The 24,371-nt window shown below is 39.5% G+C and overlaps 1 protein-coding gene across 3 annotated transcripts in view; it reads left to right on the top strand.

The window, feature by feature from the left end:
- cntn3b (contactin 3b) overlaps positions 1-24,371 on the top strand; it is a 128,845-nt gene that overhangs the window by 4,920 nt on the left and 99,554 nt on the right. For all 3 annotated transcript variants that reach the window (XM_008402637.3, XM_081607447.1, XM_081607446.1), the window contains 2 exons: positions 3,797-3,931; positions 11,274-11,409. In XM_008402637.3, coding sequence (XP_008400859.1) covers positions 3,877-3,931; positions 11,274-11,409 — 191 coding nt within the window. In that variant the 5' untranslated portion in view covers positions 3,797-3,876. Of the gene's footprint in view, positions 1-3,796; positions 3,932-11,273; positions 11,410-24,371 lie in introns of those variants that run through there.

Here is a 24,371-nt window from a genome sequence, read left to right as displayed (position 1 = left end):
TTGGGTGCTCCTGCTCTGTAATGGTTAAGGCTGTCGAAGCTTTTTGGGAGTGAAAAAATGTCCTAACAACTACAAAAGAGATGGACCTCGGTGTGAAATTGAAATCTGCTTTAGAAAATATGAATTCATCCTTTTATCCAACAAGTTTTTTTCATTTACATAATACAGATATACAAAATACTCAAAGTGAAAGAAGTCCTTTTAGGGTTTTTTTTTTACACCCAGGGACTTACATTCATTATATCAGCAGAAACTTTTTGCTACCGTTTGATTTTCAAGGACGGCTTTTCCCAAGAAAATTTTCCTTTTATCATCTTGAAACTTCTAGGACTGAAGGGTCGTGATGGCAAGGATGGATCATCCAGAAAGAGGATGGTCCTTAGCGTTACACTCAAACTGAAAAAAAATGTGGCACACATTTACCCCCTCTCTCCTGTAGCCCCCTCAAAGCATGTAATCCAATGCGATGGCTTTTTAGAGTAGCAAAACGCCCACTAAATTTTTGAAAGACACCACAAAATCCACTGAATTCGGCTGTGCCTACAATTATAGGAGACAAGAAATAATTGCAGTTATTTACAGTTAAGCAAAGCCAACACTGGCCATTAAGTTATAATCAAGCAAATGGCTTGATGTTACCATAGTGTTGGAATAGATAGTGTTGGAATACTTTCCATACCATGATGTTCACAATGTTCACCAGTAGACCTATTTACAATAGTAAGCACTTAGTATGTAGGTCTTTGTCAAGTATTCCAAAGATAGCTCTGGGTTAATCCACACAATGGGATTGTGTTGTACGGATAAGAGGTTGTGTTGGATCCTTAATCCTGAGAAGCATATCATTTTTCACTTACTGTGATGTAGGTCAGACCTCAAGCAAAGCCCCTCCTTTTTTCTTCTCTGAATTGCACTGTTAGAGTCTTCTATTTCACAGAAAGAGACTAAACCAGTGTCCACTGGTTCCAGTAATAAATAAGTCACGGCTCTGAGTGGTGCTGAGATTTATGTGAAATGGATTTAAATGTCAGCAAGATTGCACTCACTATTTGATGTTTAGCTAGCTTATGATTAAATGTCATGTGGCATCATCAACGTTACCTGTGTGTGTTTTGCTTATAATTAAGCACTCATAAGATGTGATCCATTTTAGATAGAACTTGGTAAAAAAAAAAAAAAAAGAGATTTTGGGCCACAAGAACGCATGAGGGGTGTCTGAGCTCAAAACCAGATGGACCAATATACAATTTGGGCAGTGTTTGATATCCATTATTAATATTGCTGTTATGGCCGACAACCACTACCTAAATCTGAATTCCTTTTATTGTCATTGTGCATGAAGAATAACAAAAAAAAAAAAGGTACACACATTTGTATGTGGAACAAGCTGATGCCGTTGAATGTTTTGGTCAGCCCAAACAACAGGAACTTAAGGGTTAGAAGCAGTCCAAAGTCAAGGGGAAGAAAGAGTTCAACTGGCTGCAGGAGTCTCCTGCCGGCCTGGACAGAGCATATTAATTCCTCCAATTTGAAGATGAATGGTCTGAATCCTTAGAGGAAAAATTATTCTTGGTTCTGGGCCTTTTTCTGTCGCTCATCATCACTTTGAATCCTGGCCTGTGCAGGAAACGGGTCCATCATTCAGTATATCAATAGAAATCCGTGTACACACATCAAAATTCAAATAAATAATGACTGTATTAAATATATTACATAGTCATTAAAATCTCAATATATAGTGTATAAGAACATTTCAATTGTTTAAATAATATTTCACTATATTATTTAAATCAGGAAAACAATACAAAAAATGCTTTGATTTACATTTTAGTCATTGTTGAACAATAATAAAATCCTCAGTCATTTTGTGTATAGTGGAAACAAACACAAGCCATTCTGCCCACAGCATTTAGTAGGGCAGGATTAGCTAGCAGGGCTAATTAGCAATAAGGCTAACCGGCTCATAATATTACAAGAGCAGTCAGAAAATTCAGACTAGAATCCATTTAGCTGTGTTTTTCTATGTATGTTATAATGGTTATTTCCAAAAACAACACAGAAACAAAGGTAAATCTAAACTAAGGGGAACAGATGGAATGTAACTTAGATGTAATTTAATCCACATGGAGACCAGGGACGGGGACTGCCTTACAAAAGGTGTCCCAGTGTTGGAACCAGTAGGAATATCAATGTACAAACACGCGCGTATCATCACACCCATGTTGGAAATTTAACGCCCCATATGCCGAGCAATTGCATAACTCTGCCATCCAGCCTCATGCATTCATACAAACCCTACCAAACTCGGTATGTGCTGCCTGGTGGATCTATGAGGCATCTTCTGTCAAGACACTGACAACTGACAACGTTTCATCACTTTCTTTGGTAGATCGCCTTACAAATAGAACAGTATGCACAACCACCTCCGGTCTGCAGGTGCATCAGATTACACCCAAATCATGCTATCTTCATGGGTGTAGTAACAAGATTAGTACTTCTTTTTGCTGGATTGCAACTCTTCTCAACTCACAGAACAATATGGTATGGTTTAACGTCTTCAGACACCACGTCCACGAAATGGACATGATGCATTTCTGGGTTTTAACCAATAAAAAACAAGGCATTTGTCATTTGAATGATTTTTGATATGAGTCAGCTTTAGTCATCAACATTGCTCTGAAACTTAAGGGGAAGATTCTGTTTTTCATCAAAAATATACATTTAAGTTTATGATAGCCATAATAAAATTGCTCTTTGTATAATTTTAAGTATTTCCAGTGATAGTATTTGAAGTCGAAAATATGTTCCATTCTTAAATTGCAGGACTTTAAAGTTGAATGTCCATCCCAGTGGATAACATTAAATATGTTTACAATGCAAAGTAAAAAAATCTGTAAGCACTGGTTTAATTTGTATGTTATTTATGAGTACAAACTCTGACTTTCATGAACTACTTGTAAAAAAATAATAATTTTCCCATTATTTCATTGCTCATTTCATTGCTGGCAGTAAAAATTAGTTCAATGAAAAATAATTTTGTTCTTTACATGAAAATTCAGGTCTCAAGGGTTAAAAGAGCATGTTCTAACAGGATAAGTAGCAAAATTATCTTCATGTTTAAAACCGTTTTGGGTAACAATGATTACTTTTTTTTTTTTACTTACAATGCCAATGCATTATAAGTATTTACAATGCATTGTAAATACTTACAATGCATTGTAAGTATGCATTTTGCCATCTCTGGTGGTCCTGTGCTGCTTGTAGTCTAATCATTTTTCAGACGCAAAAAGAAAAGCAGCAATGATGTTGCTTAATAGGACACCAAACACATTGTTAAAGTAGGAAGAGGCATTTTGTAGAGTGCTGGTACACAGTCTGCCAGCTCCTATTAATAGTCAAATTGGGGGAGAGAAAAGTTTTTTTTTTTAGGTCAATCATTTCCTTTCCCCTCGCTGCTCTTTAAAGCTGAAAGAATTTCCTTGTTAGGCGGCGCGGGAAACAGCCGCAGCAAAAGAAAACGCAGCTATTTAGCAGCTGCTGCTTCTTCCGCACCACCTGAAAAAAACTGCCAGCTTGTATATCCTCACGCTTTTTTTATCCGTTCGTGTCTCCTGTTTCTCCACTCCTCTTTTCAACACTTCAAGATTCTCATTCCTCCTCAATTGGTGAAACTCAAAAATAATAAGAAGGAATTATGTAACTTAGTAGCACTATAATCATGTTTTTATGTGTATGCTTGTTGTATTTGGATCAAAATGTCACATTTTAATCACACCCGTAATTACTTTCTCTTCAGATTAAATTCTTTTATTCAACGGAGAGCATTCCATTCAGAAGCAATTGGATGAGAGACTCATTAGCCTTCGGCAACTAAAGATGATGTTACCATGGAAACAAATTGTTCTGCTATCAATCACCGGATGCCTTGCAGGTAAGACATCTTAGCACATATTGTATTTCAGTCTCAGTACACCGCAGCTTGCTGTCATGGTTGATGTCACCAGAACATTTCCTCTAAAAATGTGTCTGGGGTATATTCATAACACACAATTACTTTTTTGCCTCTTTTGCGTTTTCTCTGTGGCGTAACATTCTGCAGTGCTGGGTAAAAATATTGGCCCTCAGAATTTTTTTTGGCATGTTTCAGTGTGTCATATCATAAATACCTTTTTAATTTCAGATAAAAAAAATAGAGTACATACATTAAGGCAGTGCTTCTCTATTCCAGTCCTCAGGCCCCCCTGCTCTGCATGTTTTAGATGTGCCTCTATTCCAGAATAGCTGATTCAGATGATTGCATGCCCATCAAGTGCTGCAGAAGCCTGTTAATCACCCACAGATTCAATCCAGGTGTGTGGCAGAAGGGAAACACCTGAAACATGCAGGGCAGGGGGGCCTGAGGACCGGAATTGATAAACACTGCATTAAGGACGTATGCACTCTACTTGTCAGGCAGAAATCAAAACAAATCTTAAAAAATCTGGACAATTGAATTTATTGTATATGACAGAGTGTTAGGGCCATGCTAAATTTTTTTCTTCTTTCAGTTCAAAAATGAAATCATAATATTACAATGCTAAAGTCATAATCATAAAGAATAAATATGCTTTTTCCACTGCACTTCAAATAAAAGTCTTTTGTAGCAAGGATGGTTCCTACAACATATTCGCTAAAGACGAGATGACAGAATCAGAACAAATTCTAATAACCTGAGAAGTTGCATAGAGCATAAAGGTTATACTGATTAAGCTAAAGAAATTACATGGATGTACGGTCTTCCAGCATGATGTCCTTCACCATTCCCCTGGTGTCCTGCTGCACATTCAGAGTCCACTGCACAGACACCTGGGACTCCAGTTCCCGTTCCTGTTTATGGTCTGTCCAGATCATTATTGGGATCCATGCAATGAATCCAGCCTCACGTTTTAGCCCAATCTACTTTCCAGCGCTCCTCATTCTGCCCTTGCACAGCTACCTGGGATTCGAGGAGGAGAGGCACAGACACTCAATCAGAATGTCAATCCTTTTTCAAATGACATTGTGGCTCCCAGTGAATGTTATTCAAATTGGCTCATGGGTAATTCACGCTCTTCGCCCAAGGGAGAGACAGATCCAAGCGGTCTCTCCCTCTCCCCTGCGGACGAGCGTTTTTAGCAGGGCCTCACTCTGTGGCTGCTGGTTCTTAACTGAGTGTTACGACTGTAAAATGGTAGCATCTGTAATGCTGCTGTTATCAACAATCTGTAATGCCTTACTGAAGTGTTCAAGGATCTTAAAGGCACATACTGCCATTTTACCTTCAATTATAAAAATTTTCTATAAATCAAATATGGCTTAAAAAAATAACTTTATGAAATTTGGCCTCTGTCTCTTTAAAGTCTCTTGCTCTTTCTGAAACTCAACCTTCAGGAAGTCGTCACAACATGGCTCCTCTATTAACCCTTTAACAACGTTTTACCAGCATTGGTCTGAGACGCAGCTCAGCAGATTTGCAGTTCAACCAGGTGTTTGCTAACTGATGCTGGCTAGTCTGAAGGAGTTGAGTGAATCTTTCCACCCAGGCGATTTGCACAGCTGAATGGTTGCCATGGTGATTAAAGGATTTCTCAAACATGCATGAAAGAATTAAAGCAGCACTCCAGATATATTTTAAAAAATACTGCCCCTTTAAATATATTTGCATTATTCCATCCACAAACATAACATTAATTTATTAGAATTTTAAGTGGCAGACTGGCATAAAGACATGCATAATTACCGAGGTGGAAGAAGCAGAATTTGTAATTTTTAAATGTAGAAAGGACCGCATTAGTCAAAGAAGTACCTAAGAAACTCATGATGACGCTGGAGGAGCAGCAGAGATTCAAATTAGGTGGAAGGATCTATTGACAGTACAACTACTTATCAATTTTTAAAGAACTTTTTTGACACTAGTGGCCTTTATTCAACAGTAATCTGATAGGAAGGAGACGGAGAGAAAGACATGCAGGAAAGGAAATGAGGATAGGTCTTGAACTGGGGACGGCTGTGGTGAGGTCTGTTGCTCCAACCACTGTGCCACTGGTCGCCTCTTTACATTACAACTATTATAGTTACTGCAGTCTTTATGGCAGACGGGTAAGAAGAAAGCCAAAGAAAACTTATAAGAAATCCTGTTTCTCCAATTTCATAATATTTTAGAAACATAATGACAAAAAATCTTGATGTCTTGAAGTTTGTCACAAGTCATCTAGACGACACATAAATGGAACAAGGTTCTCTGGTCAGGTGGTCCAAATATGTGACATATGGGTCTACATGACAGCACAATTAAGTTCTTAGGATGAATTCTGGTTTAATCAAACTCTAGTTCTGCTTTAATCAAACTCTAGTTTGTTTCCCTAGAATATCCAATTTGTTTGGGGAGGTATGAACATGTAATTGAACTCTGATGCAGACTAAAAACCAAGGTCTCCATTTGGTTGAAGTGAACTCTGGCATTGTCCAAATGCATATGTGACCGCCAAGCAGCCTGGAGACTGCTCTCAAAGCAGGAAGTGAACTAACGCACAGGGCATTCTGGGTAAATACAACCAAAACAAACAGTCTAGCAAGAGGAGTGACTTGTGGTCTTTTACCAAAGACAAAAGAGAAATCCTTCAACCGCTAAAATTTGTAGCACTCCATTTTTTGTCTATATTTCATAAAGAAGGAGGTTGCACTAAGTGTCTTCCTCAAAGGTTTTTATGCTGTTTCTTTTAGTTGTTCTTGGTGCAGCGCCATGACAGGCAAGGAGGGAAACAGGTTTTTCCAAATAGTGTGATTGCTTTGAAAGTGCAGAGTGAAAATGAAGCTGAAAATGGAATAAATGTTCCAATTGAACTGAATGAAAACTCTTTTAAGTCCAAACCCAAATGGGAATCTATGGCAAAAGTTTTTAAATGAACTTTTATGCAATCTGAATGAACTTCAACTGTTCTGCAAAGAACAATGATGTGAAGACACAAATTGACCCTAATATTCCTTCAAGTGGAACACAAATGCAAATTCCACTGTCCATATTTTACTCTGTGAAAACATGATCAAAATTACTTAATGTTTTCTTCCATAACTGTGCACTGCTTTGTGTAGGTTTGTCACGCGAAAATGCAGAACAGTTTGTGATTGTAAGGAAGCCTATCTTCAATTATGCATTAGAAAATAACAAAAATTTCAAATGAATAATGTCTGTTTATTCTATTTATTCTATTCATAATTCTCAACACAGGTCATTTCTTATGTTCTGCAAGCATGTTATAGGGATTTCTTATCAGAGAGGGAAAAAAAATATTGACTTTACCCACCACCCACCAATTTGTGCTTGCCAGACGCTGCAGGAAAACTGGTGGGAGTATATTTAAGAAGACTAAACCAAAAAATATTTGTTGTTGGAAGCACTGCCTGAAGAGGAAAAATATTTTCAGTAAAAAAAATCCATATATGAAAGTAAAACTTACATTTACAAAACTGTTTTTATTAATTGTATAACATCATGGGGTAATCTGCAATGTGTAGAAGGCGCAGTATTACATAAGGTTGATTTTATGTTTTATCTCTAGATCAGTGGTGTCCAAAGTCGGTCCTCGAAGTCCGGCATCCTGCATATTTTAATTCTCTCCCTGGTTTAATGCACCTGGATCAAATAATGGCTCATTAGAAGGCCTAAGAAGAACACTGACATGTTGAAAAGGTTGTTACTACCACCAGTCAGAACTAAAACATGCAGGATGAGGACCGACTTTGGGTACCACTGCTCTAGATCATGCTATAATGTTATTCCTTCACCAAAAACATACCTGGAATGTTGCCTTGATTCATTCACGCATGTTTGAGAAATCCTTTAATCTCTATTGCAACCGTTCAGCTATGCAAAATGCCTGGGTGGCCCCAGCTCCACCTTCAAGGATGAAACAACTCCTGCAGTTTCCAAGCTTCTGCCTCATAGAGCTCCCTCAGACTAGCCAGCAGCAATTAGCAAAAACCTGGTAAAACTGTGCATCTGCTGAGCTCTTTATAGAAGTTACTTCTTAGAGCAATGCTGATAAAAACGTTTTTAAAGGGTTAGTAGAGCAGCCGTGTTGTGATGTCATCCTGAATGTGGCTTTTCAGAAAGAGCAGAAGTTTTTAAAGAGATAGAGGCCAATTTCAAGGTGTTAAATTACAAAGTCAAATTTCTTTTAAGTTACATTTGATATATATAGCAGTTTTTTAACAACTGAAGGTACACAACAAATTCTGCAGGGTTAAATCAACACTATGCCGAGTCTATATGGTTCTTACCGAATTGGTGTTAATTTAACTCTTTTCAGAGTTATTTCAACAAGAAATTAAGTCATTTTAACACTTGAAAAAGTTAGAACTACTCAAACTATTTTTGAAATAACTCTGTAAGACTTAAATTAACACCAATTTTGATAAGGGCCATATATAATCTGCATAGTGTTGATTTAATTTGTTGTGTATTAGTTACTCAACTGTGCTACCAAATGGCACTATGTGCCTGGAAAACACATAATACTCCACCTTTAAAAAATGTACAGTAATATTAAAACCTGTTTCCAAGTACTAGAACTTTCCCAAATATGCACTTCTTTTCTTGCTTGTTTGTTTCTCTGCCTCTGTTATTTATTTATTTATTTTTGTTTGTTTGTTCCAAAGCAACCCTTCCTCTCCCATTAGCAGCAGTCTGGGCTCGTTGTCCTGTCTGACTTCTCAACCTGTTTTGATTTGGTGACACATTTTTACCATGTGCAGAAATAGCTAGCCACATGCCTCAATCTGCTAGCAGTGGGATATTAATTAGACCTTCTCTGGCCGTCTGTTGGCTCCATGTTGATTTAGTACCAGATTGCATTTCACATCCCTTCCCTTTAGGCTGTCTGCAGGTGGTGCGCGTGTAGCATGACATAGAAATTTGTAAAATAGATCTTTCTGCTTCATACTTTGACTTACTGCAAATAAATGTTCACTAAATAGTATGAAATTTGTGAAAAATGCCTGCAAGCATTAGGAGGTGCCTCTTGTTGAGCACTTAACTTTAGCCTTCAACTGTTCTTGTCGTTAGATGGTCTTGAACTGATAATTAATGATAAACACCTCTATTATATTATGCCAATCAGTCGGCTGATTGGCATAATCGGCAATCTCACAGAAGCCAGCACTGCGAGACTCATTAGACTCATCTCTTAGACACCTGAGCTAAGTAAACATTACAGATAACATAATAAAGCATAAGTGACATGTGCTGCTAGAGGTTCTGCAGGTGTCTGTCAGAGGAGGAAGATGACTTACACTGCAGAAAATATTAAATCTTACCAAGTCATTTTGGTCTAGCTTCTATAGTAAATATCATGATACGCTTGAAATAAGACAAAACTAGCATACAAGTAACTTTTCAGCAAGATATAGGAGCTTGTATTAAGTAAATAACTAGTTCCACTGACAGATTATTTTACTTATGGGAAAAAATGTCTTGTTATAAGTGAAATAATCTGCCAGTTGAACTAGTACTTTTTCATCAATATAAGAAATTATTCATTAAAAACAAGCTATCTCTTGCTGAAAAGTTATTTGTACATTTGCTTCATTTTCAAGAGAACTAAAACATTTGCACTGCAAACTAGGCTAACTAAACTTGGTAAGACTTAGTGTTTTTGCAATGTAAGCCCTAAACATAAATTAAATGCATGTATATTAAGCTTTTTTTCTTCTACGAAGTGTTTATGTAGCAGTCGCCCAAGCATTTTTCTGTCAGACAAAACAGTGAGTTTTACCTGATATGTTTTTATATTAACCATTTACAACTTAATTGCAAGATGCTAATGCTAAGTAATGTAGCAGAAATGACCAAAATTCACTTCAAATCAATTCAATAATACTTTATTTGTCCTGAAGGGAAAATAAATGTTGTAACTCAAATTCTAAAGATTTCTTAAAAGAGCTGTTGTAGATGCTGATGGCTGTGAGCAGGATCTCCGTTAGCAGTCTGTATTACAGCAGAACTGAAATGTCACACACGCATACACATTTTATCTCACACACATACACAAAATCCCAAAATTGCACATACACACCACTAACATGTCGCACACGCACACAAATTTGATCTTTCTCGCACACGTACACTGTACTATCATCACTCACTCACAAAATACTAAAATTGCACACATACACTACTAAAATATCACACACGCAAACAATTTTTTTTGTCTTAGTCACAAGACTAAGATTGCACATATATACTAATAAAATATAGACTCATTTTGTATGTGAGAGACTCAGTTTTGTATGTTAGAGAGGGGGGGGGCGTTCCCTTAGAACCAGCGTTATAGCGGCCACGCATTGTATGTGTGCTGGTTCTCGCACACATGCACTGTTAGTACAGTGTGTGTATGCGAGAAAGATAAAATGTGTGTGCGTGTGCGAGATGTTAGTACAGTGTATGTGTGCGACAAAGATAAAATTTGTGTGCGTGTGCGACATGTTAGTGATGTGTATGTGCAATTTTGGGATTTTGCATATGCATGTGAGATAAAATGTGTATGCGTGTATGACATTTTAGTAGTGTGTACGTGCAATTTTAGGATTTTGTGTATGTGTGTGGGAGAAAATTTGTGGGTGTGTGTGACATTTTAGTAGTGTGTATGCGCAATTTGGGTATTTTTTGAGTGTGTGCGAGTCGTGTGAGAGACAAAACATAGATTTTGTCCTAAACGGCCCCTCATATAAAAACCTTAGTATTTGAGGTATGAAAATCTAGAAAACTACTGCATTAGACAACATTTGCAACATGTAGAACCTTTTAAATAATTTCCAAACCGGCATTTTTACTGAATTGTGTCCAAATCCAGGCATTCCTTCTGATTGTCTAACTTAACAGCTTCACTCTTTTCTCAGTGAGTGCATGTTTGCATTTGCTTTTAATGCCTGGTAATGGTGAGAGGGATTTACCGAGCTTGCTGCAAGATAAACAAACGTATACAGCAACAACGCAAAACGCAGCCCGAGGACGGCTTCCTGCTGGATTCTCTGCACATCTTTGCAAAGAACACTTTTTTTTTTTAGAAAGAGAGAAAGAGACGGAGAGATGTACTATATACAGCACTCTGAAAAGAATTCCAGATTGAATGATTTTGTTTTTCTGAAAGATTAACTTCTTTGTTCTGACATTGTGTGTTTTTCTAGCACTTTCTCCTTCAGGGTCACAGACAGATTTTCTGGCTTGTACAAATAAAATATTTTTCTTTTCTCTGTAGCCTGTACAGAGGATGTCATATTTCAAGGGCCAAGATGGAGGATGGAGCCTGGTGACCTCATTTTGCCGATCAACTCCCGGGACCACCAGGCAACTATCGCCTGTGAGGCAGAGGGGAGCCCCCGGGCTCAGTACAGGTATGCCACCACCGCCGCTACCTCTCCACCACCACGGCTAACTCTCCACTGTGTCATGCAGAGGAAAACTCAGTTTCCATCTTAATTGCTTCAATGCCTCCGGTTGCTTCTCTGTCTCCATTGGAAAATCAAAGACGGAACTGGAAGTTGCTTGTTAATGACTTCTTCAGACAAAATATTTTCTGCTACAGAGAAAAGATAAAGGATGAAGCTTGACAGGCTTCAAAGAAAGAAGGGCTTAATTGACCGTCCATCTCTAATTGAAAAAAGAGAAAGCCGATCTATTTGGGACTTGTGATGTGATTGTCACAGTCAACTGTGGTTGATGAATATATGCACAACTAAAGATGAACGAGGTTGACTTTGATTACAAAAAAATTTAAACCGCAACTTGCATTGAAGATTTATAAATTGGCGCAGGGCTTGAGAAATCATTAGATGAGAACAGGAAATCCCTATGACTCATTTCCACCACAGATTCTTTGATACGACTGGCTCTTTTCTGGCAGTGCATCGTGAATGAAAATGGCAGCTGTCTGTGGGCTTTTTTTTGTGGTGGATTGTGTTTTGGAGCTTGGTCAGCAGCATGTAGATGTGCAGCAAGCAGAGTAGAGAGCCAGTAACCTTATGAGTGACATTCGGTTAAATGCTCACATTTCCTATAATGTGCTGAAAACACGGTTGAGGCGCTGCGGTGGGGGGGGCGCAGGGAGAGTATCATTATACCTGTTGTGCAACCTGAGCCTTCCTGGCGATAAAGGAGAAACTGTCACTTGTGTTGTTGCAGAGCTGTTTTTCTTTTGATGGTTTACAGGGATCATTCAAAATTGTCAAATTGAGGTTCTGTTTAAAGTTTGTAAGCAGTTTCTTATAGCTCATTTGGAAGCTTAATATTCAGAGTTCAACCAGTCTTAAAGACATAAAGGTAAAAATAGTCCAAAAACCTGCAAATGTAATTTATGTTCCCTTCTAGTTGAGGGTACTGCTAACTAATTAGCTTTGCTAACCCCAGAAGCACTAATGCTAGTGCTATGCCATCATGGTATTTAGCAGAATCTGATGCTAAAAGGTAAAGATAATGGTAATTTTATTTATATAGCACATTTTTAGCAACAAGGCTATACGGGAATTAAAAGGAAATACAAACAAAATAACAAACCGAAGGAAAGGGCAAAAGAAGAAAAAGTTAATAATGTTGATTCAAAGTAAATAAACTAGATACTCCTATTTGGGGTTGGTAGATAAGCATAAGTAAGTATCCTCTGGTCTAATTTCTTTTCTGGGTTGGAAGAATAGGAGTCTAAAATTAGTTGCTAAGGTAGTTTGGTAACACTTTATTTGAAGGGGTGTGCATAACACTGACATGACACTGTCAAAAACATGACATAACACGTGACGTGCGGTCAGGCGAGGCAGGTGAGGCTCATCATGAAAAAATAATATATAATATAAAATTATTTATATTGCTATTTTCAAGTATCTATTTTTTACTTAGCTTAACCAATTCTGATTAGTTTTTCTTCAAAATCACTGGATTTTCGCATGTTCCCATTCAAATGCTCAGAAGTGAAGCCGGTGAGGCTCAGCTCGCTGCTTTACGCAGCCTCTCGCTAACTGCACTGGCTGCCATTCTATGAGAGCATGTTCGTCCTGTTTGTACGCCGGCAATAAAATGGCTAAGAAACATTTAATATATGGACTGATTTTCCATAATTTCACTTATGTATATAATGTACAGTGTTTTTTGTCACTAACTGTGTGTGTATCGTGTTTTGTGTGCGGAGGAGCGATGAGAAATGGCAGAGAACAGACACGGTGTGAGGCAGGCTGGGGGCGCTCATGATCCCAGATATTGTGACTGCAGTGTAGTATAAGGCTATCCGTGGATAGGAACCTTTGTGCTGTATTGTGTTTGGGGGCGGACCAGAATAAAAAGTACCTGCTAAGATGGAGTTGTCTCACGCGTGCTTCTGTGTAGCCTCAAGATATTGTTGAGTATACATATCGGAGATCAGAACATGGTGTCAGAAGTTTAGACTACTTAGCGAAGAGAGAGAACAAGTGAGAACTGACGGCTCGAATAAATAAGAACGACAACATCATGAACCAGTTTCAAGTCGCCCCGCCAGAAAAGTTCACGTTCAGTGCTGAAGACTGGACGAAATGGATAAAGCGTTTCGAGAGGTTTCGAAACGCGTCTGGTTTGGAGACCCAAGCGGACGAAAACCAAGTAAATATGCTGATCTACACCATGGGGGACGAGGCAGAAGATATACTGGTTTCCCTGCATCTAACTCCGCAAGAAGCGAGTGAGTACGAGACTGTTAAGGGACGGCTGGATGCTCACATCGTAGCCCGCCGAAATGTTATATTTGAGCGGGCGAAATTCAATCAGCGTCAACAGAAGATGGGTGAGTCCATTGACGGCTTTCACACCGCGTTACACTGTTTGGCTGAATACTGTGAATACGGGACTTTGCATGATGAGATGGTGCGAGACAGATTCGTTGTGGGTCTGAGAGATAAAAGACTATCAGAACAAATGGACGCTGAACTGATGCTAGAGAAGGCGTTAAACAGAGCCTGTCAGAGCGAACTAGTAAAAAAGCAACAGGAAATGCTTCATGCTAATTTCAAGTCGGACATTGTTGGTGAGCGGTTGGACCGTGATAACGCGAGCGGGATCGCGTGCTCCAGTCAACCGAAGGCGCCGCACAAACATATCGTCAACAAAAGCAACACAGGATAAAAAGGCACAGTGCAGAAGATGTGGCGACACCAAAGGACACAGTATGCAGCAATGCCCTGCGAGAGAAGCAACCTGCAATTATTGTTGGAAAAAGGGACATTTTGCAAGGGTTTGTAGATTGTAGAAATAAGAAAATATCTGACGTGACTGCTGGATTTGCTACAGAAAGCACAGATACAGACATCGATATTGCTTTCCTGGGATCTCTTTCTGGAGAAGTTAAAGACAATCCATGGATGACGGACATACTGGTGGACAAACATAAGACTGTATTTAAAATAGATACAGGAGCTGATGTCACTGCTGTCCCAGAAACATTGCATTCTCTGTACCAATTTGGCATATTAGATAAACCAAAGAAAATCCTACAGGGACCGGGAGGCACCGGATTGAAGGTGAAAGGCATGTTTACAGCAACACTCAGCAACAACAGTGTTTGTACTAAGGAGGACATTTATGTTGTAAAGGATTCATGTACATCACTACTGAGTGGATGTGCTGCTATGGCATTAGAATTGGTTGCCAGAGTAAACCAGATAAGTTTAGACTCAATTGATGCTGTGAAGCAGGAGTTTCCTAAACTTTTTACAGGACTAGGACTGATGGAGGGCGAGTATAACATTGTTCTGTCACCAGATGCGCAGCCTTTCTCCCTCTCAACGCCAAGGCGGATATCCCTCTGCCTACTGCCTAAGGTTAAAGAGGAGCTCAACCGTATGCAGCTGGAAGGGGTCATCACCAAAGTGGAGGAGCCAACAGACTGGTGTGCACCTATGGTGGTTGTCCCCAAGAACTCGGGCAAGCTGAGAATATGCATTGATCTCACAGAACTGAATAAATATGTCATGAGAGAAAAACATCCTCTCCCATCAGTAGAGCACATGCTCGGACAGCTAGCAGGAGCAAAAGTGTTCTCCAAATTGGATGCCAATGCTGGATTCTGGCAGATTCCACTGTCGAGGAAGTCTTCCCTGCTAACCACCTTCATTACACCTGTCTGTTACTACCCAATAGTAAGTCCCGCCCACTCCTCACAACTCTTTGGACTCACTACTGCCCAGTTCTCTGTCTAACAGGTCCGGAAAACCCCCAGAAACTCGGGTCTTACCCTAGCGATAGTTTGTGGAGAATTATCTGTTTAAACTGGGGTCGGAAAGGACTCTTCTAGCTCTGACTACCTACGATCCAGAAGTTATGACCCTTTACAGTTGAGGGGCAATCCGCTGAGTAGCCCTCACAGCGACATAACCCCTACAACCACTCCTGTTAATGGTAGCTCCTCTCCTAAAATAACGGCACTTGTTAACGGCTAGATCAATTTTAGTGACTTAGATTTAAGTCCCAGGGTCATTATTTTAACACTCACCAGAGGAAAACACAAAGCCATCCATTCTCTAGAATCATGTATGTTAACTTTACCATATTTAGGAGAACCAACAATAATTAAGACTGACACAATTAAACTCGCTGTTCACAATTCTCATTAGAATTTTAGAATTATAATTTTATTAAGCAAGCTTTGGCAAGGGCATATAACAACAAATTAATTTCCAAGAGTCATAAAAGAAGCAAAAATATAATGAAATCAACTAGGATTAATCACCTCCTTTCCTTGTTCTCATTCCTAACCTGTTTCACTAAATTCACTGAGCGAGGCTTTGGGGAAAGCTGGTCAACTCATACCCGATGGTCTTTGGTCTCGGCAGCTGTAATCTTTTGAGGTCCTTGGTCAGAGTCTTTGTCCAGCCGGAGCAAAGTCCTCTTTACTGAAGAGAAGCGGAGAGAAGACTCACGCTTTCCATTAAACGTGCAGACTCTTTGTCTTTGAAAGACCTCCGTCTCTTTCCCAAGTCAGCTGCACCGGGGTTGAGAGCGTTGGGTAGAGGCAGAGGATTCAGTCGAATCTGGAACCAGGGTTGGTGGCGGGTGGAGCTCGTCCCTTCTAGGCAGCGTGAAATCGTGGAGTAAGTTTCCCTTGGTCCCTCGGTGTAATCCTCCGCTGATCTTTAGACAGCTTCCTCTGAAGACTCCTTTTCTGCGCTGCGGACGAAGAACGCTCGTTCTGTCCCGTACATCAGTATTTATGCACTGTGTTTCCATGGAACCTGCCCATCGCATTATGTCATTACCTGATGTCATGCAAGGCAGGGCTGCCTGTGGAAAGCACCGGGCTCTTTCTCAAGTTTCCAATGACTCATTCTTGCCTCCTCGCTTCATCGGGGCAGTTCCTTTTCTCATCGGGGCAGTTCCCTTTTTTCCGTTGACCATCTGTTTCCAACTCTGCCGCACCCTTGCTTTCCTTCCCCATTTGATGACTCACCCTTCTGTCCCTAGCCTTTTGCTCAGTGAGAAGTACTTTTTTCCTTCACCTCAGTATCTATGATTTTTAATAATACATGCTGACTTTATATAATCATATTGTTTGTTGGTTAACTCAAAAGTACAACCTTCAGCCCTTCATAATGTAAACCATTATCCTTCACTTGATTATAAGTACAGAACATCAACTGATTAGGAGTACAGAGCATACATTACTATAACATTCACTTGATTAAAGGTACAGAATACATGTTTTGAACATTCGTTACAGACATTTCTTCATTGAACCTATTATTATCACTTTATAATCACTTATCGCTTATAATCATCATTTAATCATTATTCCGGGTATACTGTTATTTCTCAGGCCTTTATTCCATTTTTCTGCGTATACCTGGACGGATCTCACATACCCATACCAGATTTCTCGACACACCTTTTAGGCGCTATTGCTACAATCTGTTCTGCTTTGGGATTTCATCAGCACCAGAGCACTTCCAGAAGCAAGGAGGGCCTGGATGGAGTCCTTTGTCAGATGGATGATGTCCTCATCTGGGGGACGACACAGCAGGAACATGATGAAAGACTGAGGAAGGCACTGTTTCAACTCCAGGAGGCGACTGTGACACTAAATGACAAATGTGAGCTTTCTAAATGCAGAATAAAGTTCTTGGGACAAATCATTGATGCGTCAGGGGTCAGTCCAGACCTGGATAAAGTCAGTGCTACAGGAGCCATGGAGTAGCCCAGAAATATAAGTGAGGTGAGACGCTTTCTGGGTATGGTGAACCATCTTGGGAAGTTCCTTCCCCATTTGGCAGAGAAATTTGAGAGATCTTCTGAAGAAGTCAAACATGTGGTCATGGGGTTCGTCGCAGCAACAAGCTTTCAATGCTATTAAAACAGATCTGACACCACCAGGACTAGCATTGTATGACCCAAATGCAGAGACACGTGTGTCAGCAGATGCATCATCGTATTGACTCGGTGCAGTTCTCCTCCAGAAACACACTGACACAGGGTGGAAGCCAGTGGCATATGCATCACGGTCTCTCAGCGACACGGAGCAGAGGTATGCTCAGATTGACAAAGAGGCTCTCGCTTCAACATGGGCCTGTGAGAGGTTCGCAGAGTTTCTGATCGGGAAGAGTTTTCACATTGAAACGATCATAAGCCATTAGTCCCATTGTTGGGGTTGAAGAGTCTAAACGAGCTTCCTCCTCGCATACAGCGACTACGAATGCGACTGAGATTTTCCTACAGTATTTCCCATGTGGCTGGCAAAAATATTGCTACAGCTGATGTTTTGTCCAGAGCTCCAATCTTCAGTGAGTCAGGAGATCCGCAAGAAGAGGAGGTCAACTTGTATGTTGACTCAGTCGTTGCATGCTTACCTGCCACGGAACCACGACTGAGGGAAATCCAAGGAGATGAGGACGACGACAGCATACTCAAACAGCTAAAAAAGTTGTGTGGAAGGATAGATAAATACTCAACTGAGAAAAGTTTCCAGCCTTATCTGCCATTTTCAGGTAAACTTACTGTTCAAAATGGCCTGCTTCTTTATGCTAGCAGAATAGTGATTCCAGGTTCTCTCAGACAGGACATTCTATCGAAACTAATGAGGGTCACTTGGGAATAACATTCAATGTGGTGGCCGGGTCTCAGCAGCGAGCTGATTAAGCTGTTGGAGACCTGTGACACGTGTTTTCAGGAGAGAACTAAACACAAAGAGCCACTGCTGCCCACTGAATTTCCACAAAGACCATGGGTCATGGTGGGGGCTGATCTTTTCCAGTTTAAGGACAAACAATATTTGATTGTTGTGGATTATTTCTCCAGATTTTTTGAGGTTGCAAAGCCTACCTCCACAACATCTGAGGGAGTGATCGAACACGGCAAGTCCATCTTTGCACGCCATGGCATACCAGAGCGTCTTCGTTCTGATAATGGGCCACAGTTCGCTTCGGATTCCTTCAGAAGATTTGCTCAAGAATGGGGTTTCAGTCATGAAACATCCAGCCCAAAATTTTCTCAGAGCAACGGCGAGGCTGAGAGAGCTGTCAGAGCTATTAAGACTCTCTTTAAGAAGTTGGGGGATCCGTATCTCGCTCTTATGGCCTACCGTTCCGCTCCATTGGCAAATGGATTCAGTCCGACTGAGCTTCTCATGGGAAGGAGGATAAGGACAACTGTTCCTTTTACTCAGTCACAGCTGATGCCACAGAATATTGATACAGAAAAGCTGAGGACTGCAGAGAACAACTATAGACAGAAACAAAGACAAAACTACAACCGTAAACACCGGGCCCACAACATGTCATTCCTACATCCAGGTGAGAAGGTGTGGGTGACAGATCTGCAAACCAGAGGAACAGTAGTGTCTGGAGCAGGATTTGGGTAGTCCACCTCTTCCTCTTGGTAGCTAAAGTTAAATGTTACAGAGATTACTGTTCTGAGATTTATATAAATCTGGGTTCTAATGCTGAACTGTGACTGGAAAGAAATTTAAATTTGTGCACTGTTAGAGTAGAATAAATAAATAGTAATAAGTTAGAGTTCTAGCACATTCTGCTGTAGAAAAGTACTAGTACGATACTGAGTTAATTTGGGGTATTCCACAGAACGCATCTTTCTGATGTGTGATTTAAGTTTACATTTCTACATGTGCTTACATAGACCCTAATCCTATTCAGAAAGGGGGATGTAGTATAAGGCTATCCATGGATAGAAACCTTTGTGCTGTATTGTGTTTGGGGCGGACCAGAATAAAGAGTTCCTGCTAAGATGGAGTTGTCTCATGCGTGCTTCTGTGTAGCCTCAAGATATTGTTAAATATACATATCGGAGAACAGAACATGCACAACTGCAGAGTCAGACACAGTGAACTAGCCATGGAGCTAGCCACACAGAAAATAAGTAAAGTACAGTGATATATTTGTTTTCTTCTCTCTTCCGACGTCAACATGAAAGACTACATTTCTACACTAAAACAGTTTTTTAAAGTAAATTTTCAATTGAAGCAGGAGATGACTAAAGAAAGACCAACTCCGGAGCTGAAAGTTTTACTTCAAGACAGTTTGATGATTCTCAAACGGAGTAGAAAAGACATGCCGAGGATAGACTTGGCTTTGGATGAACAGATATTTTTGTGCAGAATTACGGGTGCATGAATTTCATTGATAAGTAAAGGTAAGTTAGCAATAAGATGTTTTTGTTTAGTTTGTTAATTAGATGTGCGTTGTGTGGGCTACAGTTAATGTTTAAATCATTTAGTAAAGTAGAAGCGGTAGCTATACCACAGCAATTATTTATTAATAAAACATTAAGCCTAAAACGTACTACTACAACAAACTAAATGTTCTGTTCTGTGTGCAAAATTCTTGAATGTTTTTTGGTGTTAAATCCTAAAACATGAAGTGGCATTGTTGTCAGTTGCTATGGCAGCGAGCCTGCAGCTTTGCGAATACAGATCACTTTGCTGTGGATCATAGCATGAAATTAATACCTACATTTCTAAGTTTCACTGAGTTAACGCGGCCATGGATGACACGTAAAAGATTAGTATTTTTGCACCCCAGCATTGTGTGCATGCGCGAAATTTCCGTAGATCCAATAACATGGATGATGTCTTAAGTCATAAGTCAGTGCCTCCCCAGCAATAAACCTCACCGCACGTCACTGACATAACACCTATCATGAACATAAAGACGTCTTTATGAATGTTTATGACAGTTGTCATGAAGTGTCATTCGGTAAATAATGACACTTTTAATGCAAAGTTGCTCTAAACGTTGCATTGAAAGTTCATTAAAAATGCAAACTTTGCATTAAATTATCATAATTTACAAAATCATGAAAAGTAAGTAGCCTCTGAACTTCTCTGTACTTTCTAAGTGTGCTCTAAATTTGTAAAAGTAATGAGTATTCCTCAGTTTTTAAAATATAAGCTAAAGCACTAAATTCATCCATGTTGATACCAACCATGAGTCAAAAGCAGAAAGTGAGGAGCCTCTCAAAACAATCCACATATGTGAATTCACACAGTGGTGCAGTTGGTAGCACCATTGCCTTGCAGCAAGAAAGTTCTGGGTTTAATTGAGGTCTTTCTGCATGGAGTTTGCATGTCCTCCCTGTGCATGCATGGGTTCTCTCTGGGTACTCTGGCTTTTAAGAAAAGAAACAATTAAGAAAAGGAGACACTTGTGAAATATTTAAAGGAACTGCAGTCCAAGCAGGATGAACAGTCCTGGTTCCGACTCAGTCAGTCCCAGCTTCTTGTTCTGAAGACATTTCTTGGATCTCCGTGTGTCTTTTTCAACACATCGCAGTCTCTCGGCAGGCCAAACTTTGGAAGAAGAGTCAGAACAAGATTTGGGTGTAACTATGGCAATGAGTTTTCATATCAATAAAACTGTTAATCAACAATTGGGAAATCGAAACACACTCGTAATGAGAAACTTGCTTATTAATTTAGGAAAGCCGTTGTAATCCAATTCAAAATTCCTTTCAAAGAGTCTTTACTCACAGAGGGAAACTAAATGTTGTAACTGATGAAATTTTCTTCAAAGAGTTGTAAATTTAACAGACTGTATGAAAAAAATTCTGTATGTATAAATGTCCATTGAAGAGGATGTTCAGGGTTATTTATAATTTTCTTGATTTTATGAAGAATCCTTCTGTCATGATACGAGTAGGAGTGGACCCAAAAACAGCAGGCAGTGAACGTAGTAGTAATGTGGATATTTTAATTTAATGAAGACAACCAACTAACCAAAATCCAGGGGAACAGGGAAATTCAAACGCAAGGAAACAGAAGACATGAGGATAACAAAGGTAGCTACTAGCAATGTGGAGAGCATAGCAACAAGCAGGGTAACAAGACAGACTGGAAAGGTGTGACTGAGATAGAGGAACTTAAATACTGGGAGGTTGCAAATGGAACAATGAGCCTAATGAGATGAGATAACGGACTGCAGGTGTGAGTATTTGGCATAGGAGCTAGCTGAGAAGGTGGCACAGGGAAGCTAAGGAGATATACTGGAGAAAACAGGGAGGAAACACCAGGGAGCTGAAAATATTTCTAAAACTAAAACACTAATACTAAAGAAAACCTGATAAACTAGAAGAAAAAGACATGAAGGGAAAATCTTAAATAGAAACAAGTCTGATCTAATAACAATGAGAACTAAGGAACATAGACATAAAGTAACTACAAGATCTAAACAAAGAAAGAACCTAACTAGAACGGCTAAAGAAAGATTGACGTAGATTCAGACAACAAGACCAGCTAAAGCAAAAGTGACAAAATAAGAAAACTAGAAACACTCCAAGGGGTAAGCTAGAAGGAATAAATACTTAACTGGAACTACTAAAGAAAGGTATACCTAAACTCATACATGTACGAATAACTGAACCTGGGGTGATGAAATAAGAAATAAACATTACTAGAATCACTAAAGAAAGCTCGACATGGACTCAGACATTCAAGAATAACAGAACCTAAGGTAAGTAAAGAATGAACCTAACTAGAAACACTATAAAGGATTGAAAATAAGGAAAGCAATAACAAGACAATACTAAGACTAAATACCTCAAATAATCAAATCAAAAGGACCATGAAGGGCTAACCTAAAGAAAACATAATGATAAATAAGATCAAAAACAAACCCAAAGTCCTGACAAGTTCTTTGCACAATAATCTCCAGATGTTCCATAGTTGTCCCCCCAAACAGAACCAGCCTTCTTCAACAGGTTTCTTAACCTTTTTAATGACTGAACAAGTCTTTTAAAATGAAAAATCAACATCAGGCTTTAGGTGTAAGCATTCCTCTCTCATTAGGTGCTTTACATCTTGTTGGGTCTATCAATAAGAATTGGAGAGAATGTAACATTTCTTAATAATCAGAACAAGTGCTCTTAATTTGAAAAAATGACGGTGTCTTTGTTTAGAATTAGGCTAGCTTTAGCAGAACGTGAACACAAGTTTGAAGGTAACTCAAATGTATTGTCTTTTGAAAGGCCTAAAAGTCATTTAATACTGTTCATATGAAAGCTACATGGTCATTACCATGAAGCAGCATCTAACATGAACAGATTGCTAGGAGTAATTAGTAGTTGTGACCGTCCCAGTCTACCAAAACAAACATCTTTTTACTGAATAGATCACCTGTCAGAACTACAAGATGAAGACGGCTTATTACACTTCAGTCCCAGTCCTTAGTCTAAAGCAGTGTTTCTCAACCTTTTTTGGCCCAGCGCCCCCCTAGCCTTTATCCAGGTCCCTCACCGCCCCCCACCAAAGAATTTGTAGGCTACTTTGCACTAACTGTTATTTTATTATTAATATTACTATCACTTGTAGATGTAGGCCTGTCGCAATAAACGATAAATCAATTAATCGCACGATAAATTAAACCTATTGACCTCATTTTAATTATCGGCTTTATTGTCTCTTCCTGCCTTTTTTCTTTCTGTTGATGACACTGAATGAAAAAAGGCTAAGCTCCGGTGCTCTTCACTGACCCTCCCTTCCTCATTTCCCTAGTCTAATGTCCAGCGCACACGACACGAGTTGTCGGCCCATTTTCAAAACCTGAGAGACACATTAGCCGACAGAAATCCCAGGTATAACGGTTCGATCAGGTTCAATCGGGTTCGTCGTGGCGTGTGGTGTCCAGCCACATGGGCACAATATAATGGCTACAAGTCCAGTTAATTGATTTTAAAACCAGGCATTAATCAATGCTTTACTAGAATCTACCTGTGATGCATGTGGCTAGATTCAGAGTAAAGTCCTGACTGAATGAAAATCATTGTAACCAATTTATGTCACTTTAACAAAGAACAGCTGAAAATTTACCAGGTTTATCAACTGCGGTAGCAATTTGGCTCCAACTCCTCCCCTTGTCATTTCTATATTATTTGCAAAGTCTGACGTCTTTGTTTTTGCAACTTCAATTTTACTTTGACTAAAATTTTGCTAATTTTATAGATAGGACAGTGTTTGGCCTGTGAAACTGAGCTAGTTTTAAAAAGAATGTCGTTTAATCAGTTAGATCATAATTTTATACCAAGAGGGCCAGATCTAATTAGCTAACTAGTCAGAGCTAGCTCTATACACCCGACTCTGAAACCACCACTGTGTCTGCATTTGGTTGTTTATACATTAATCGGGTTTAGAGAGTGAAAATAGTGTTCGCATAGCCTAATCCTTTCTGACGTTTTTCTCAGACTAGACATTAGCTTCAGCCTGTTGGACCAAGTAATCTGGATATATTCTTCATGAAAATACCAAGAAAGACTGCAAAAAAATAAGAGAAAAGCATCTCCCTTTAAAAATTCAGAACCGTCCCAGGAAGATCTGCTGTCTCTACCAGAAAGCAGAGCTCTGACAAAAAAACAGATTATCACTGTTAGAGTGGATTATCACATGAAGCTGTGCCAATCAATATTTCATATGAACAATAGATCAAATAACATCATGTAATAAGAAACGGATTGCTTGCCGTGACATACCCAAAGAGACTTATTGGCGGCTTGCAGATCCCATTAGTTTCCTGAGTGAATTGGTGTTTTCCATGTCATTGTTTTAGTTTATGTTCAGTCTCCACCTTTGTCAACCTTGCATCGAACAACAGATTGCAACTCAATTCACATGACAGCAACAAATACAGCAGCCCTCATAAATAAGCCCTGATTTGCTCACTCATCACCAGCAGTGCACAGGCAAGCAGCAAACTAGCTAGTGTGCCAGCTGTGTTTGTCTGCAGTAGGTGGAGAGCAAAACAAAGGGGGTTGACATAGGAACATGCTTGTCAGGTCACGGAAAAATGGCTCCCAATGAGTGTATAATTCAGTGTGTTTGGGTGTAAATAACAGAAAACTGGAGAAC

Source organism: Poecilia reticulata, chromosome 5 (assembly GCF_904066995.2).
Source record: "Poecilia reticulata chromosome 5, P_reticulata-male-v2, whole genome shotgun sequence".
Lineage (NCBI taxonomy): Eukaryota > Metazoa > Chordata > Actinopteri > Cyprinodontiformes > Poeciliidae > Poecilia > Poecilia reticulata.
Note: the sequence above shows the minus strand (reverse complement) of the source record. Positions and strands in the feature narration are given on the sequence as shown.